This window comes from Apium graveolens, chromosome 10 (genome assembly GCF_009905375.1).
Source record: "Apium graveolens cultivar Ventura chromosome 10, ASM990537v1, whole genome shotgun sequence".
NCBI classification, from domain to species: Eukaryota; Viridiplantae; Streptophyta; class Magnoliopsida; order Apiales; family Apiaceae; genus Apium; species Apium graveolens.
In genome coordinates, this window is record NC_133656.1 from 219,629,995 (window position 1) to 219,646,727 (window position 16,733).

Genomic DNA, 16,733 nt, shown 5'->3' on the forward strand with positions numbered 1-16,733 from the left:
ATGTTTCTTAATCATGTAGAGTTGGATGAAATTCTGAGGCCATAGTTAGCTTGGTTTTGCTGCATGTTAAGCTGAACTGTGTAGATTTTGTCCCAAAGTGTGTATGCTTTTGGAATATTTGTGACATGAAACTCTTTGGAAGTCTAATTTCGGGGGATTTTGCTGAAAGGGCAAAAAAGACTCCTCTACTTGTGAAAGTATGGTCAGAGAGTATGTTTGTTAAGGAAAACAGAGAAAGAAGACTGGGTCTATTACTAAATTTACAAAAACAACTTAAAAGACGAATGCCAATGCGCCAGCTTCCACTAACCCGCTCCTCTTTGCATGCGTGTTGACAAAAATCTTCATTTCTTTCCTCTATTTTCTTCATTATTAGTTAATCTTATATCTCCCTCTTTCTTTATTTTCCTCAACCGAAAGATAACTTTCAAACATTCTCTCAGACTAAGCATGTCGCTCCCTATAAGAAGAGAGGAACCTTATAATGACTCAAACACCAACATCAGGCTCAAATGACCACAAAATTTTAGGACATGAAAATGGTAATGCAGCTTTAATTCCAAATTACATGGCAGCCACTGTGTCAGCCAATGCTCGAATTAGGTCTGCAAGTGCACCAAATTAGAGGCCTTTTAATACCAGTAAGAGAAAATTTGAGTCATGTGAAGAAACGACTATCATTCCCAGCTCCTAAAGCAGATGCTTGTGGTGTCATGTGTGACACTGAATTAGAAAGAGCTTAAGGCATCCATGTTCTACACGTGGCATGCAGTTCGTAACTGGGAGAAGATCAAGCACCTTGTTGCAAAGGCAACCTTGATGAAGAGCTTATCAATGCAGTTTGGTTAATAGGTGTCATAATTTTGGGGCTTGTTTGAAAATCAGAGGTTTATGTAGATTATGTCATTATCTGATGCAAAATTTATCTTGCAACATTTTTTTCATAAGTAATCTTTTTAACATATATTTCTTATGCAAAGCATAGAGTTTTATATCATTAGCTAAAGCTGGACACTGGCAAAATGGGTGCTTTACTGAAAAGTGAGGATGTGATTATAAAAAACACAATAGTGTACATGTTCCTATATATTTCCATTTAAGCTATATCATATCCTATCACTCAACCAAGAAAGTACGCTTACCTCTGTTCTGTTACTGCTTAACATGCAAATCTTATCATACTCCTTTCTTTTATGAAATATGTGAAATCGACCGTTTGTTCTTTTCTGTTTAAGATCTTGACATTCATCCACCCGATACTAAATTAATCTTTTAAGCTGTCTAATCACAATAATTTGTTGGTATTTTGCATGAGATTAGTGTGCTTAGTTTAGTCTTAGCAGTTGTGTAGTGAATTTTTAGTATGTAATTTGTTGTTTAGTTGTCATAATATATACAGGTACAGCACAAGCAAGTAAATATTAGGACTAGTTGTACCGGTAGGGACAAGATGTTTCTTAACTTATTTTACATCAACTTTTACTTCATGAATATGACTATGATCAATTCTAGAAAATTACAAGCCCTTTACTAAATTGGTAGCATGGAAAACATGATTTCATCGACACTGCTAGACAAAGGTCTACTAGAATCAAATATCTACAGAAATGACTGATGCAGTGATGCTTGTGGTGTAATGATTAGCACAGAATTAGAAAGGAGTTTAAGGATCATTTTCTTCACCTATTTGTAAGTCAGAAGTTAGGGTAGAGAGAGGTGGTACTTATCACGTGTCCAAGCGTGATTGATTCTGAATTGTGCTGTTAAGAGGTCAGGTCTGCAGGAACGTAGCCCAGCCGTTAGTATTTGTTAATGATATGAGATATGATCATGGTCAGCCCGCTTCCGAACACCTCGAGGTTTTAAGAGAAACGATAACTTAACGGTATTAGTTTCTGTTCTTGTGACGCAGACAGTCACAGTTCTGCCATAACTTGTCCCATCTGTGAACTTTGGTTTTGTGCTGTGCTTTCTGCATTGGGCCTTTACCTTGAGCCTAAACTTATTTATTAGGCTTGTACTACTTGGGCCACCATTATGTGTATACTATCACTCTACTTCATCATTCTTTGTGTGCAAGAATCATGATGGAAGTGAGCTTAGTATTTCTAGGTATGTCACCACCACCACATGCTTTGAAAAGGCTTGCCCAACTTCTAGATTGAGTCTAAGCAGTTGTGTAGCGACTTTGCAGTAACTGTTTATGTACTTTTAATCGTTGTTTAGATGCAAAAATAGATACATATAAAAAAATTATTAACACTAGCAGCCAGTCTTCCAGATGCATTACTAAACTTTCTGGTTAATAAGTCAGATTACTGATGCCTATCAAGGGCGTCCCTTTCGTATTATTAAAGCTCAGAAGTATAAATGGTATATTATGTTTAATTTGATACCGAGAATTCACAAATAATCTGACATGTTTAGCCCACAGTTTACTAGATAAATTGATTTATTTCCTACAATGAAAGGCTTATACTTGACATTTTTAATGGGAGCAAGTGCTCTACTGCAGGATAAAAAAAAACTTTAATGGTCGTCTTCAAGTTTTGATAAGGCACTTACTGGCATGAAACAAAAAAGAAACGATTTCATCGACGATGCCAAATAAAGCTTCAAAGGGTTACATTTTGTTTCAAAGGTGGCACTCTAAATTTGACTTCTCAGACTCCTAAGAACGTGAAAAGAAAGGGTAACACTTTACAGCAAATCTCAGAAGGTGCTGCTTGAAAGCCAAGTTAAGGATTTATCACTCACACTGTTAAATCAAACGCTCTCTTCACTACATCTACTGTACTCGGTACATGACTATATATAGACTAGCTATCACTACTTAATATGTACAAGGAGCACATATATTGAGCACAAGGAGCACGCCTGGTATATATACTACAATGGGAGAAGCAATTAGGTACATTATTAACTTTTGTCCTTTTGATATTATAGTAGGATCAATATAATTCTCTTCAAACTTGCATATGCTACAAATGACAAGTCATTTACTGGAGGCGTCAGCCCCCGTGCATGGTCTTACGACTTTGCGGAGACTTGTGTTTTTGGTAAACAGTCGTTAGGGCCTGGTCACTACTACAGCCTTTGTGAGAAGGCACCCCTTCTCCCCAAGTTAAGGGCCTATTTTGCGAGTTAATTTATATATTGCGATTTTGTTTTTCAGATTTTAAGTATTCTCTTACTTGTCAAGTAAAAAGAAACGTGCCTATAGCAGAAATGTCAACTTTAATTTTGTGGAGAGTAGAGACTGTTAAAATAATTATAACAGCAAGCTTTTGAAACTGCATCCTTTCTTATTCGTTCCACCTATGACTCAACTCTGCATATTTGCTTCAATCCTAATCTTACATGATTCCTCATGCAGTGACACAGAGAAAATGGTTGTTCAAATTGTTAGCAAGGAGAACATTTTACCAACTGCTCCAACACCTGATTCATTGAAAATATTTAAGCTTTCCGTTCTTGATCAAACTCAAGTTAAGCTTTATGTTCCACTGATGTTGTTTTATCTTAACAACAACACTAGCGATCTCGAGTCTGTCATTCCAGATAAGTCCAGAGTTCTAAAACAATCTTTGTCAGAAACCTTGACTCGATATTACCCTTTTGCTGGAAAGATTCAAGATGATTTTCACATTGATTGTAATGATGAAGGAGTTTACTACATCGAAACTCGAGTAAATTGCAGTCTCTTGGATTTCCTCGGTCAATCTCCAGGAAATGAAATGATCAACATGTTAGTTCCAGAGGAAGCCAGAGAATCACCTATGGGAAATTATCTTGTTATAATTCAAGTGAACATTTTCAGTTGTGGTGGAATTGCACTATGCACTTGCATTTCCCACAAATTCTTGGATGGATCCACTTACTCATTGTTTATGAAAGATTGGACCTCTGCAGCCAGAGGATCTTCATCAGAAATTGTAAATCCTAGTTTCAATGTTCCATCACTGTTTCCTCAAATTCCTTCTCTATCGTTTAAAAGTCCCATGAGCTTCAATAAAATCAAGTTTGCTTCCCAAAGGTTCGTCTTTGATGGTCAAAAGATAGCAGCCCTCAAAGCCCAAAATAAGTTGTTGTCATCAGGAAGTGAATCATCTAGATTCGAAGTTGTAGCAGCCTTGTTATGGAAATGTATTGCTAAAGCTGCTTGCAAATTAAATGACAGCTCTCTGGGAAAACCATTTAATTTAGGGGTGATAACTAATCTTCGAGGAAAGAACTGTGTTCCAAAAAACTTTGCAGGGAATCTTGTTTGGCCTGCTTTAGCACAATGTAAGCTTTCACCTGAATTAGAACATAAGACATTGGTGGATGAAATAAAGAAATGCAAGGCGGAAGTCAGTGATGACTTTGTCGGGGCTATAAAGGGAGATGCTGGAACTCCAACTCTTATGAAAATTGCAGAAATGATGAACTCTGAGATAATATCTTTCACTCTTTGGATCACTAGCATGTCTAATATGGGACTTTATGATCTTGATTTCGGATGGGGGAAACCGGTCTGGTTCTATTATTGCAATTTAAAATTGGTGAATTTCATCTCCTTATGTGACACGGGAGCAGGTAGCGGGATTGAAGCAGTAGTTTCCCTAAGCGGACAAGAAATGGCGATTTTTGAGAATGATCCAGAGCTCCTCGCTTTCTCTTCTGTAAACCCTGCTCCTCTTTGAGGTGTAATATTAGGCTTTCTCTTTTACTTGTTTACTATGCTGCCTGTACCTTAGAACAAGAAGAGATGAGCCAGCTTATCTGTGTGGTTTTGCAATTTAATAAAGAACTATTAATGGACCAAATCTATAATTATTTGTCACCAGGGCTGAGTAAGGTCTGGATAAAGTCAGACATTTTGGAATCTCAGGGAACCAGCCATGTCCCATGAGTAAGATTTGTTACAATTCTGTTACAGTACTGTTTCTTGGTTTTTATTCTTATCATACTACCATAATGGTCATGGAAGTGGAGTTGTTTTAATCACACGTCTGCTTGAAAATCAATTTATCTATGCAAGTATAATTAATTCAGCAACTAGGCTACTAAATCAATACTGCTGCTTTTGTCATAAAAGTTGTGTTCATCAGTAGCACAGGTTTATATTGTATGTCTCTGCCATTGCATAATATGCCATACAAGCATTATGCTGGGTAGGCCTGTCACAAAAATTCGAAAAATCTGATATTCATTCTAAAAATCTGCATTCGTTTCTGAAATAAAGCGGATATTATCCGTATCCGAAACAAAACGAATATTATCTGTATTTGAATCCGACGATTGAGTATACGGATATAGACATATTCGTATCCGATAATATCTGAATCCGAATAAATATATTATTTTTAAATATTTATATAATTTAAAATTTATTATATTAAATTTATAATGTGTGTATGTGTATATAAATACACACATATATATATATTATATTTATACAAATTTTATATAATTGTAAAAACAGTATTGACATATATAAAAAAATCATTTGAGTTCAACAATTTAAAGATAAATATTGAATATATATATACATTAATTTTTGAATAAATTAAAATAGGATTAAATTGCTTTAACTCTTATTTTAATTTTTAAAAATAAAATTTTAATTTTTAATGTATTTTTAAAATTTTTAATATAAAAATAAAAAATCTGATTGAAAATCGGATTCAGATCCGGATATTATCTATATCCAGATAGTACCCGTCGGATCCGGATTCAGACATTATTTTTTAAATATTTCCAACAGATATGAATATGAATTTTCGAATTCAAATCCGAATACGGATACAGACAGATCCGTATCCGAATTATTCGTTTGACAGCTCTAATGCAGGCGTTAGGCTATCTGCGGTGTGAGCCGTGAGCGGTGCATAATCTGTTATTTAACATCAATTCATGTTAAATACCTACCAGAGAGAATTGCATAGAAATGAACCAATGTGACCATCTAAGTTTAATGATAAATGAACCAAAATGTGACAATCTAAGTTTCACGATGCGGGTTCAAGATTGTCAATATTTAACTCATAAAGTTATGAAGAAGAACTCTCATCAATTTATGAATAATATCTCATCAATTATATACTATTTATACTATTTTAACTTAACCTGAAATTATGCACAATGAAATTATAATTATATAAATTTAGTATTTAATTATTTATATAAAATTTTAAAAAAATTATAAAAATAGAAATGAAAATATATAAATATTAATCAAGATCCGTGCATCGCACGGGCCGTAATCTAGTAATTTTAATATATTATTGTATTTTTTTCAATTGTACTTTTGACACCCTTTTTATCAAAATTTATTTCAACAATTAGTACTCAAAGTTGTTAATATATCTTATATATATAAGTATAATTAAAAATAGATCAGAAAGTACATATTTTTAATTATACATGTAACATTGTTTCTATTCAATGAGGGAGTCAAATATGTCAAAAGTTGTCAAATTTGATTGATCGGGGACACTTATAGGTGTACAAATTTGTATAAGTCTTGTCTACTGACATGAGTCGTTTGTATTAAAAGTCTTTTTCGTCTATCAATATCATTCATAGTGTTTCATCGGTATCATCATGAAAAAAAGACTTAATTGCACGAAGATGGACTGAATTATAATTTTTTTGCATAAAAATGACTTACCTATAATAATAGACACCCGCATGACTGAACTTTAATTTTTTAAGCACCCGATTGCATTCCGTTAGTTACCTCAGACGGACGTTATTTTTAAAGGGGTAAAGTTGGATTACACTAATTTTAAATACAATTTCAGTCATATGTATATATATATATATATTATGACATATAAAACCAAACCCTAACATTTAAGTATTAAATTGAGACCCCTAATCATACAAATTAACTTTAATTTGTAATGAAGGCAACTTGATGGATGTAGCTAGATGAATCACTTAGTAATCTTTGACAATTAAATAGTCTCTGGTAGCTTCAAGTGTGAAATATTCTGATAGCATGACATGTTTAATGTTTATGTAATATAGTCCGGGCTGCAGAGTTTTAAATTGAACCTAGCCATGATGCAAGCTTATTGCTACCTCACATTAGGCAGATTTCAATGCTTTGTATTGAACAAAATTCTCATAACACCGTGATTAAATGAATCTAATTTACATTTTGATCTTTAAAATGGAAGCAAGCCCATATGACAGGAAGCATGCCTACTACATTACCAATTGGTTTCATGTTCTGATTAATCATTCATGTGCGGAGGAGGGAGTTCTTAGAATGGGCTGAACATAATTTATGTTGACGTTCTTAATAATCTGGGACATCAAAGTTAATCACCAATTCAAGTTCCATAACATCTAGATCAGATCCCTAGCAGCAATACTAGTGGCAATCAACAAATTGCATACATTACTCTTAAAATCATATATACACTGGCGAATTGCCTGATTGAATCTCAAAGTAATCACAACTTCTTGGTACATCAAGTATTTTCCAGGTAAAGAGGTAGAAATTAACTAAAATTTAGTTAGGCCGTTTATGGATTACAATGAAATATCAGTTTCTTCAAATGAACTAGATTACAATTCTCCAGAGAAAATAAATTCCAAAAGTCTCGAATTTCTAAGACAATTTTCGAAAAATTATCCACGCCCAACTTAAAAAATCTTACATCTAACAAATTTATCCAGACCATCTTCATCCAAATCCCACGAACTCCCATATCCATATGTAATAATTCCATCATAACTGTAGGTTTCTATTTTTCCTACTTGACATGAACTATATCTGCAGGTCAAGAACAACATAGTTGATCAACCAGATAGGCATCATACCAACAAGGTATATTAGCAAACCAAAAGTTCATTTCTTTGTTTTGGTATGGTATGTATCAAAACAACACTTTCTGATCTCATTTTCACCAACTGTACATGTGTTATATCTTTGTTAACAACACTTCTCCCCCACTTGTATTTCCACAAGTCTGTTCAGCACCTTACGAGCCAGAACTTCTACTTGGCGAGGGATAGTAGCGGAGAACTGTACAGTCTGGCGATTTGGTCTAGTATTTTGAACAATTCTAGTAATTTGAGGTTTCAAACCAATATCAAACAGCTGAACTCTGAGTTGACAACAAGCATATTCCCCGTCTACTGTCCAAATTTCTTTCATCAACCAAAGCTCCCAGATAGTTTAAAAGCTCTAATGCCTCGTGTATAGTCTGAAACTCTATCTTGGTTGCACTCTGCCATCACACCATGTTTTCTGGGCACTTGTATTTGATAGTATTGTAACTTGCAAAGACTTAACACACATTCATCTCTTATAAACTCTTCTTTTAGTAAATACATGATCTATGATCAATTACGTCATATGTACTATATTCAGCTAATATGTATGATTAGAAGTGTAAATTTGGTTCTTGAGTATTTGGGTTTGGTTATGTATGACTTAATGTATACATATAGCTGACATTATATAAAATTAATAGTTAAAATCAATATTTTCCAATTTTACCCCTAAAAAACTAACGTCTGTTTGAGTTAAGTAACGGAATGCAATCAAATGCTTAAAAATTTAAACTTAAGTCATGCGGGTGCCTGTTATTATAGATTAGCCATTTTTGTGCAAAAAAAATATAAATCGGTCCATCTTTGTGCAATTAAGTCTGAAAAAAATCACCCAGACAATGAATAACGTGTTCTTAGAGGAGGAAGAGGAGGGAGAAATAGCTATTGCCGAAGAAAATGCGGCTCAGAATAGAGAAAATGCATATAGTGGTGATGCAAAGTTATGTCTAGTAGGCATATTTTTAACAGAAGCCGTATTGAATTTCCAAGTTATGTAGCAAACCATGGCGGCTTTAAGCAAACCGGGAAAGGGAGTGTATATTCGTGATTTGGGTGTCAATCTATTTATGTTCCAATTCTACTATGAAATATATATTAAGCGTGTAATCGAAGGAAGTACCTGGACTTTCGATAGAAAAGTTCTTATAATCTCTTGTATGCAGGACGGACTAAATCCAATGTGTGTGCCATTAAATAATATTGACTTATGGGTCCAAGTTTATGATCTACATCCGAGATTCATGTCAGAAAGGATATTAACGGAGGTGAAGAATCAAATGGGTGTCTTTGTGTGTTCTTGCCCAAGCAATTTTCCTGACATGTAAATTTGTAGCATTCTTTCTTTTCTGATGTATACTAAAATGAAGATCCTTTATGAAGCATATGTATGTCTCATCCCTGTTATGTTCTTAGGTAATACTAAAAGCATTAATAATTCTGAGCTCATTTAAGTATCTTGAATATAACAGTTTTGACTACTTTGATAATTTTAATCACTTAATATTAAATAATGATTAGTTATTATGTTTATGGGTTAAGAGTGCATCATATATCATTGTTTAGTTACTATTCCACAAAATAGGAGGGGGGTTGATTTACTATTGGTTGGTCAGATCATGATTCTAGCTACATTATTACTGAGCTATATAATATATTATAATATTACCATCACGTACTTCGTATTCTTTTATATGGGTGTTTGTCCGAGTGCTGATCCAGCGTAAACATGGGGGATTTATTGGTGAAGCGCAATATATGTGCTTAAGGGAGCGGAGATGATAAAATATAATGCTACTCTAAATGTATGATACAATTGAGAAAGATCCTTAAATTGTCAATTCTGCATAATATCTTGGATTTTGCAGACTACTTTGAAAAAAGTTAGTGTCTACTCTTTTTATAAGTTTGTTTCAACTGTCACGTGATATATGCTTCGTTGGGGGTTTTTGTGAAAGTTTTGACAACTATTCTTGCGGCCCTTGCGACACAAATTTCAGTTAAGGATGCTTTTCCTCTCTCTGTTATGTTAAACGACAAGGCATTGTTCAAACGACTTCCTATCTCAATATGTAAGTTGGAATCTACCCATCAAAAATTAATACATCTTCCATTCTTATAATAGTTAATGTTACCGAGCAGAGTAGAAGTGCCACTATCGTCAGGACATGAGATTCTAAATTCTTTTCATATGTGAAGTTTATATAAAATTATTAATTATGCAATTAACTATTCTAGAATTTATTGAAATCCTTATTAACGTTATATAAGTTTCTACCTATTTAGCAAAAGATACTAATTATAAGTTTCCATTAGTACATTTTAGTTGCTTATATTATTATTTGAAGTGTTTCAATTTTCATATTAATCTAAAAAATTGTCATTGACGGCTCGTATGCACTTGCTAAATCACTAAAACTTACTCTAATAGCATATCATTAAAGGATCTGTGAGATATACGAGTGTGTATTTAATAATATTTAAGATCCTTCATTTGTATAATAGTCCATCAACTTCATGTTAAGACCAAATTTAAGCTTGCACACACACATATCTATATATAGGCAAGTGCTCAAATACAAACTACATTTAAATTACAAATTACAAACCAATAATAATCACATATTTAACTCATTTCTCTTTGCTCCATGTACACTATGTATTTATGTATGTATTTTCTCCTTCATTTTTATTTTGATTTTTCCCGTTAATCGGTTAACTCTTTTCAAAATATAACTTTACCGTATTTTCTACATCTCCCAGTAATCAATTTGCATTGCTATATTTTGGCGATTAATCAGTATTTAAGTTTACGTGAATCACTAAACTGAAATCAGTATTGTTTTATAATTCACTAGATTTAGTGATTCTCATAGGTATAAATAGTGATTTATCGGCATAATATGTCAAATATGATATTTATACTGATTGTTGGAGGATGTAGAAAAATATACTGAAGTTATTTTTTGAAAAAGGTTCACCAATTGACGGGAAAAATTCAGTTAAAATGGAGGGAATTAAGTATAATTGTGTGTGAGATAGTGTATTTAAATTGGGTGTGATGCAGTTTTTAATTTATATTTTAATTTAGTTTGTATTAGAGTAAGACTCTCTCTGTATATATGTATGTATGTACTTATATTTTACAATTTTATGTACATTACTTCTGTAAATTTTCCTATATATACCTGAGACCAATGTTCACTTAAGGTTGAGAATTGTTTCAAGTAGATTAAGTGACATTCTAGCTGCTAGAAACTTGAATCCCGAAACTTACAGGTGTACCACATATTGTTAATGCTTTCATATACCAACTATATATATTTAGTTAAAGCTTTAATAAATTGAACCTTTTAACCTGAAATAGAGTATATATTTCTTTAATTATACTACCTTATTCCTTTTTTATAGCTTACATTCCTTTTACATGTTAGATTGTGCACAACCAGAAGGAATATGTTTATATCACTCAAATATTTAAGGTATGACATATTACTTGGAAAGTTTAACTCGCGAGTTTGTGGATTTCTTTTCCTCGATAATTGCGTCGCGTCCCCCATCAAAATTGGTGAAACCTAATTTAAAGAGTACAAAACAAGAAAATAAAGGGAACTGATGGCGAATAAAATCAGCTGCCCTTGAAATCCGAAGTCAATAAGTCCCTTCAGTACGACAAGGCCACAGACCAGAAGTCCAAAGCAAATGATGGTTCTTAATTATGCGGGCCGAAAAAGAAATAGCAGGCCCATTATTTTAATAACTCAAGCCCAATAATGGTTCAAACTTATCCAAGATGAATCAAGATGAGTCATGTATGAAAAGACACGAGGTTGGTTCTAATACAACCATGTAGAGCAGGTGTAGGTGCACAGGGTAAGATAAAAAGAAAGAAGATGACATAAAAAAGGAGGATAAGCAATACATACACGTACTCTCAAAACACAATAATGGTTGTGAAATCTATCGGATAATCTCTACGGCTTGTGTCCAGGAAATTTCACGGCCATCATTTGGTGGCGCCGCCGGGTATCGTATAATTACTACCCGGAAAACAACTTACCACCATACTACAACCACATCAAAGACATTCTACGATGATGGTCTTTGTTTATTCCTACTAAATCGGAATATAGAGAGGGATGTTATACCCTGTCAGTTGTAGAATATTATTTCTACAAATTTTAGGAGTGTTGTCCTAACTTTCAAGGTACTGCTTGAAAGGTGTTCGACAAAAGATATCTAGGTAATAACTTGTTTACCTGGGTGACTTGTTTCTTGTACTAAGGACATGATTTTTAAGGTTAAAACTCAAACATGAGAACTAAACTCAAAGAGAAGGGTTCTTTTTAGTGCCAACTAATCTTAAAGATGGAATTTTGATAATGATCTATAAGCTCAACATTCATACCAAGAAGCTATACCCTTTTGGATATTTAATTATCAACTTACAGTTCTTTTTAGTTCATGGATGAATGGACTTGAATAGTGATGGGTAGTTACTATTGAAGCGAAGGTGTTTTTGTTATTCTTCATAGCAGATGTTATTCCCTAAATAATACAACAAGAATTACAGAAGGTGGGGTTGAATGTAATTCTGGCTTCTTTTTAAGATTTTAAATTTGGTTTAACTTAATATATATATAACAGTGTTTTATTTGCAATAATGGGGAATGCGAGAATAATAGAAATCAAAACACTAAGTAATAAAACACATGCTTTAAAACTTTTTGGTGGATTTGAAAGTATCCACCATATATATATATATCAGATTGAGAACTCTGTGAAGCTTTGAATAGCTCGAAGTTGCTTTACAAGTTGAACAAACAAAACTACAAAGAAATTCTTACAAATACAACCTTATCCGTTTCTCTGAAAAATAAGCTTGCTTTTTTTTTTGTTCTACTTGCTACACTTGGTTTATATATCACCAAGTTTACATGACAATAAGACAAGATAATAAAAACAAAACTATATCTAGTCTAACTCCATGTTATTTCATTACTCTATTCCAGCATCTTTGAATGTCTTCTTAGTTGCATGAAAATGGTAATGCTTCTTTGTTCTCTGAAACCAGTAATTAGGCTGCCACATTTCTTTTGCATACAATCAACGCATGTGACTGTCAAGTCACTATCAACTGCTCTTTGAATTTGAATATCTGTTGGCACTTCATTCGTTGAAGTTATGGATCATCCGTTGAAGCTTAATTTGAGCATCCGTTGAAGTTTTGTGAAACATTTGTTGAGACTATTTTCTCGACAGTTAACTCCATTTCACTTATACAAGATTGCAAGGTATCATCTATTTACAATTGACCAAAACACCCTAAATGTACAGATTGAGATATAGTAGATAAAACTAATAAGTGCTACAATTTTTATTGAAAATTGAACAAAGCAAAGTTTTCAAAGAGTTTTTACAATCATTATCAAGGTGCTCCTCTAGACTGAGCAGATGATTTATATTTCCTTGATGACTGAGCAGATGATTTCTATTTCCTTGATTGTCTGGATTTCTTTCCAAGCTTTCTGTTATTTTCTTCTATTTGATTTTGGAGTTGTATGTGGAATTCAAGTTCATCAGATTCAGATAGATCCAGTTTTTCTTGCATTTCCAATAGAGTCTCATTGCTAGTGATACTCGGTCATCCACTCTGAAGAATCTTCTAACATCATTGTCATCCAAGAATTCCATCAGCCAATAAGGCCTCAAATGCACTCTACTTCCTGTGAAGGGAATTGATAGAGTCTTTGGGAGTGCATCATTGACTTTATTACTCCTTAGATCTTCTATCTTCTTTAGGACTGATCTCCATGCAGTCACATTAAATCCAAAGTTTTTCTTGAAGGATGAGTAGGTCTTTATCAGTACAGAGCAGCTTTCTTGAAGAATCCTGTGAAGAGGCCATGTGATTTCTCTCCCTCCCTTGTACTTGAATACTAGTCTCTCAGGAAGATGTTTGTGAGCATCAATCCCTCTTACTTCTTCCAATTCATCCAAGTAGAGGTTTATATCTGAAAAATCCTTGATGTCACAGATATATAAAAGATCTCCCTTGTTGACTTTAGGTTGAGATTTGGTTAGGGTCTTGGTTCTGAGAGTCACAGGCTTGACCTTTTTGATTGCTCTAGACTTAGTTCTCTTTGGCTTGTTGAAGATAGGTAAATTAAGTTCAGGATTTGGCAAACTTTCTCAGTCTATTGGCTCATCCTTGGGAATTATAAGCTCACCATGAAAGTTCTTTAATGGTTCCCCCTTAGATTTTTCATGTACCACTAAGGGCTTGGATGTTTGAGTTGAAGTTGTAGACTGTTTGGGAATGTAGTCTTCCATTTCCTCATCACTGAAGTCCAATTTTCTCTTAATTCTTTGCTTGTATCTTGGTTTCTTTGTCTGTTGTGGTTCATTAAGCATTTTCTGATCTTGAGCTTCAGTAATCATAGGTGGTTGTGCAGAAATCTCAGTTGTAGTCTTCACAGCTTGAAGTTTGGCCAAAATAGCAGCTTGCTTCTTCTTTTGTTTGAGCTTTTTAGCATCTAAAGCAACCTGCTTCTTTTCTTGCTTGATCCTTTCTTTTTCTTCCTTCTTAGCTTCTACAAACTGAGGGTGTCCATCCACCACACAGATTTCCTTACCATTCCTGTAGATCTTGGCAATTCTTCTTTTCAGCACTGAATCAGTTGGATCTTTGAAGAATGCAATTGACCTTGCCAACAGCTTCTTTTCATCTGACCTTGGTGTCTCAAATATAAGATCCACAGGATTTTTGTCTGAGAACTTTGTAGTTCCTTTTAGGCTTCAAAACCAGATTTGCTTTTGGAGACTTAATGAATGAAAGTTGTCCCTTTTCCAAGCTACCTAGACTCAATTCATTCACAGGAATTTGCTTGACTTATGAGTAGTGGTGAAAAGTCTTGTCTGGTTTCTCAATTGGCCCAAATTTCTTTTGAATTTCTTCATCTATTTTCCTCCACTTGTCATACAATTCCTTCTCAACAGCCGCAACATCAAGCATCTTGAGATTTGAGTTTGAATTCAGTTTAGCAGCTGCTATTTGGATCAGATCAATGCTGTCAAATACTAGTGGCTTTGGAAAAGTAATTTCCGGAACTATTACTTGACTAATTTAAACATTTATCACATGCTCCCTCTCACTAATTGGCCATCCTTGACTAACTGAGATGATTGAATCTTTCTCCCCTTTTTGTTATCATCAAGTAGAGTGGAGGTAGAAATTTGTGTAGCCACCAGATTTTGAAGCAACTAAGTTTGATGTGCTTGATGTAGATGAATAGTTGTGAGAGAGGCTTTAACTGCTTTCAATCTTGTGTCCAAAGAATTCACTTTAGTTGCAATATTAGAATTCTTCCTCAACTGTATGTTGATGTCAAGCACTGTTGTATCTGGAAATTTAGCATCCAATCTTTCAGAGACATCCTTCTTGACTTGGTCAATCTCTGTTTTGATTGAAGTGACATCTTGATTGTGTTGAAGAGCTTAAATTTGATGTAATTGTAGAGAGTTGAGGTGTAATTGTAGAAGCTTCTTGGTGCTAGCATTAGTAGTGGCTTGAAGAGCGGTGTGTGTTTGTTGAATGATCTGAAAAAAAGTTATCTTGAAATGTTGCTCATCATACTCTTTAGAAAACACCCAAGGTGGAATGTTTGATCTAGAGCTAGGGTCTGCTTCTCCCCTTATATCCATGTACTCTTCTTTATCACCATCTTTATCTCCAAAGAACTCTTCAGACTCACTAGTTCCATAGTCAACAATATCACCAGCTTTAGGTGGCATGGCTGTGATGACATCCTTTGCTCTTTGCATTGAAGCAGTTGTATGCACCAATTTAAATATCTGTTCTGCAGCCATATTGTCCTGTTCAGCTAGAACATGATATGCTGACACAGAGTGAGTAAATGCCTCGGCTTCAAAAGAAACAGAGTCTAAAATAGCTTGATATTCTTGCTGAATTAGCTCTCTCTTATCAGCCTCATTGACATCCATTAACTCACTTACAATGGGCTCTTCCCATTCAGTGGTACCTACTTTTCTCTCATTATCTCTCTTTTCTTGCAACAAGGGCTCCCCTTGGCTCACCACCCTCACACCCTCACCTTCACCTACTAAGGTGGAACTCTCTCACTCTCTTTTACCAGGTTGAAAGAAATAGCCTGCATGATTTCACTCATTTCCTCTCTTTTTTCCAGGGAGCAACCCAGCCTCTCACTCAATTCACTCCCTTCCCTCAGTCCTAAGAGTGATTGTACTACTACTACTAGGTCATCTGCACTTGTGACAATTGTTGAGATTTAAAGTGGTGTAGTGATTGTCAACGGATGAGGAACATCCGTCAAAATAGTAGTTTTAAGTGTCAACGGATTACTGCTATTTAGCACATCCATCGAAGGACAATCACTTGTCAACAGATGAACAATATCCGTCGAGATAGAAGAAATGAATGAGTTTGGAGTGGAGATTATTGTTGCATCTGTGGTGATTGATTTGAGATTTTGCACAGATGTTTCAGTATAATCAGAAAGAAATGGCAAGTGAGCCAAAAAATCATCTAAAAGATGATGCTCACTTGCTTGGAATTTTGGCTTCTCTAAGAGAGTTAAAGATGGAGAATTTAGAAGTGATGTATGAATCATATCTACATCCAGTGAGTGTGTGGGTAAATTTGGTGTATTAGGTGCTTCAATAATTAATGAATTTGGTTGTGACTCCACATTTGCTGGAGCCACATCAAGCTGACTTTGTGATGGTGCATGTACTGAGTCTTTGACTGCAGTAGACACTGTGTGTGCACCCTATGTATCCCAAGTTGGTTTAGATTTCTTCTTTCTGGTATAAGTTTGGGGTGAGCTAGTTTCCCTTACCCTCTTGTCCTGTGAGCTTTGTTC

General features: G+C 34.4%; 1 protein-coding gene across 1 annotated transcript; it reads left to right on the forward strand.

The window, feature by feature from the left end:
• Positions 1-2,754: 2,754 nt before the first annotated feature.
• On the forward strand, positions 2,755-4,966 carry LOC141689009 (epi-neemfruitin B 7-O-acetyltransferse L7AT-like). Its single transcript, XM_074493162.1, has 2 exons — positions 2,755-2,911; positions 3,377-4,966. The coding sequence occupies exons 1-2, from the start codon at positions 2,895-2,897 to the stop codon at positions 4,683-4,685; spliced, it is 1,326 nt and encodes a 441-aa protein (XP_074349263.1). The 5' UTR covers positions 2,755-2,894; the 3' UTR covers positions 4,686-4,966.
• The last annotated feature ends 11,767 nt before the right edge of the window (positions 4,967-16,733 follow it).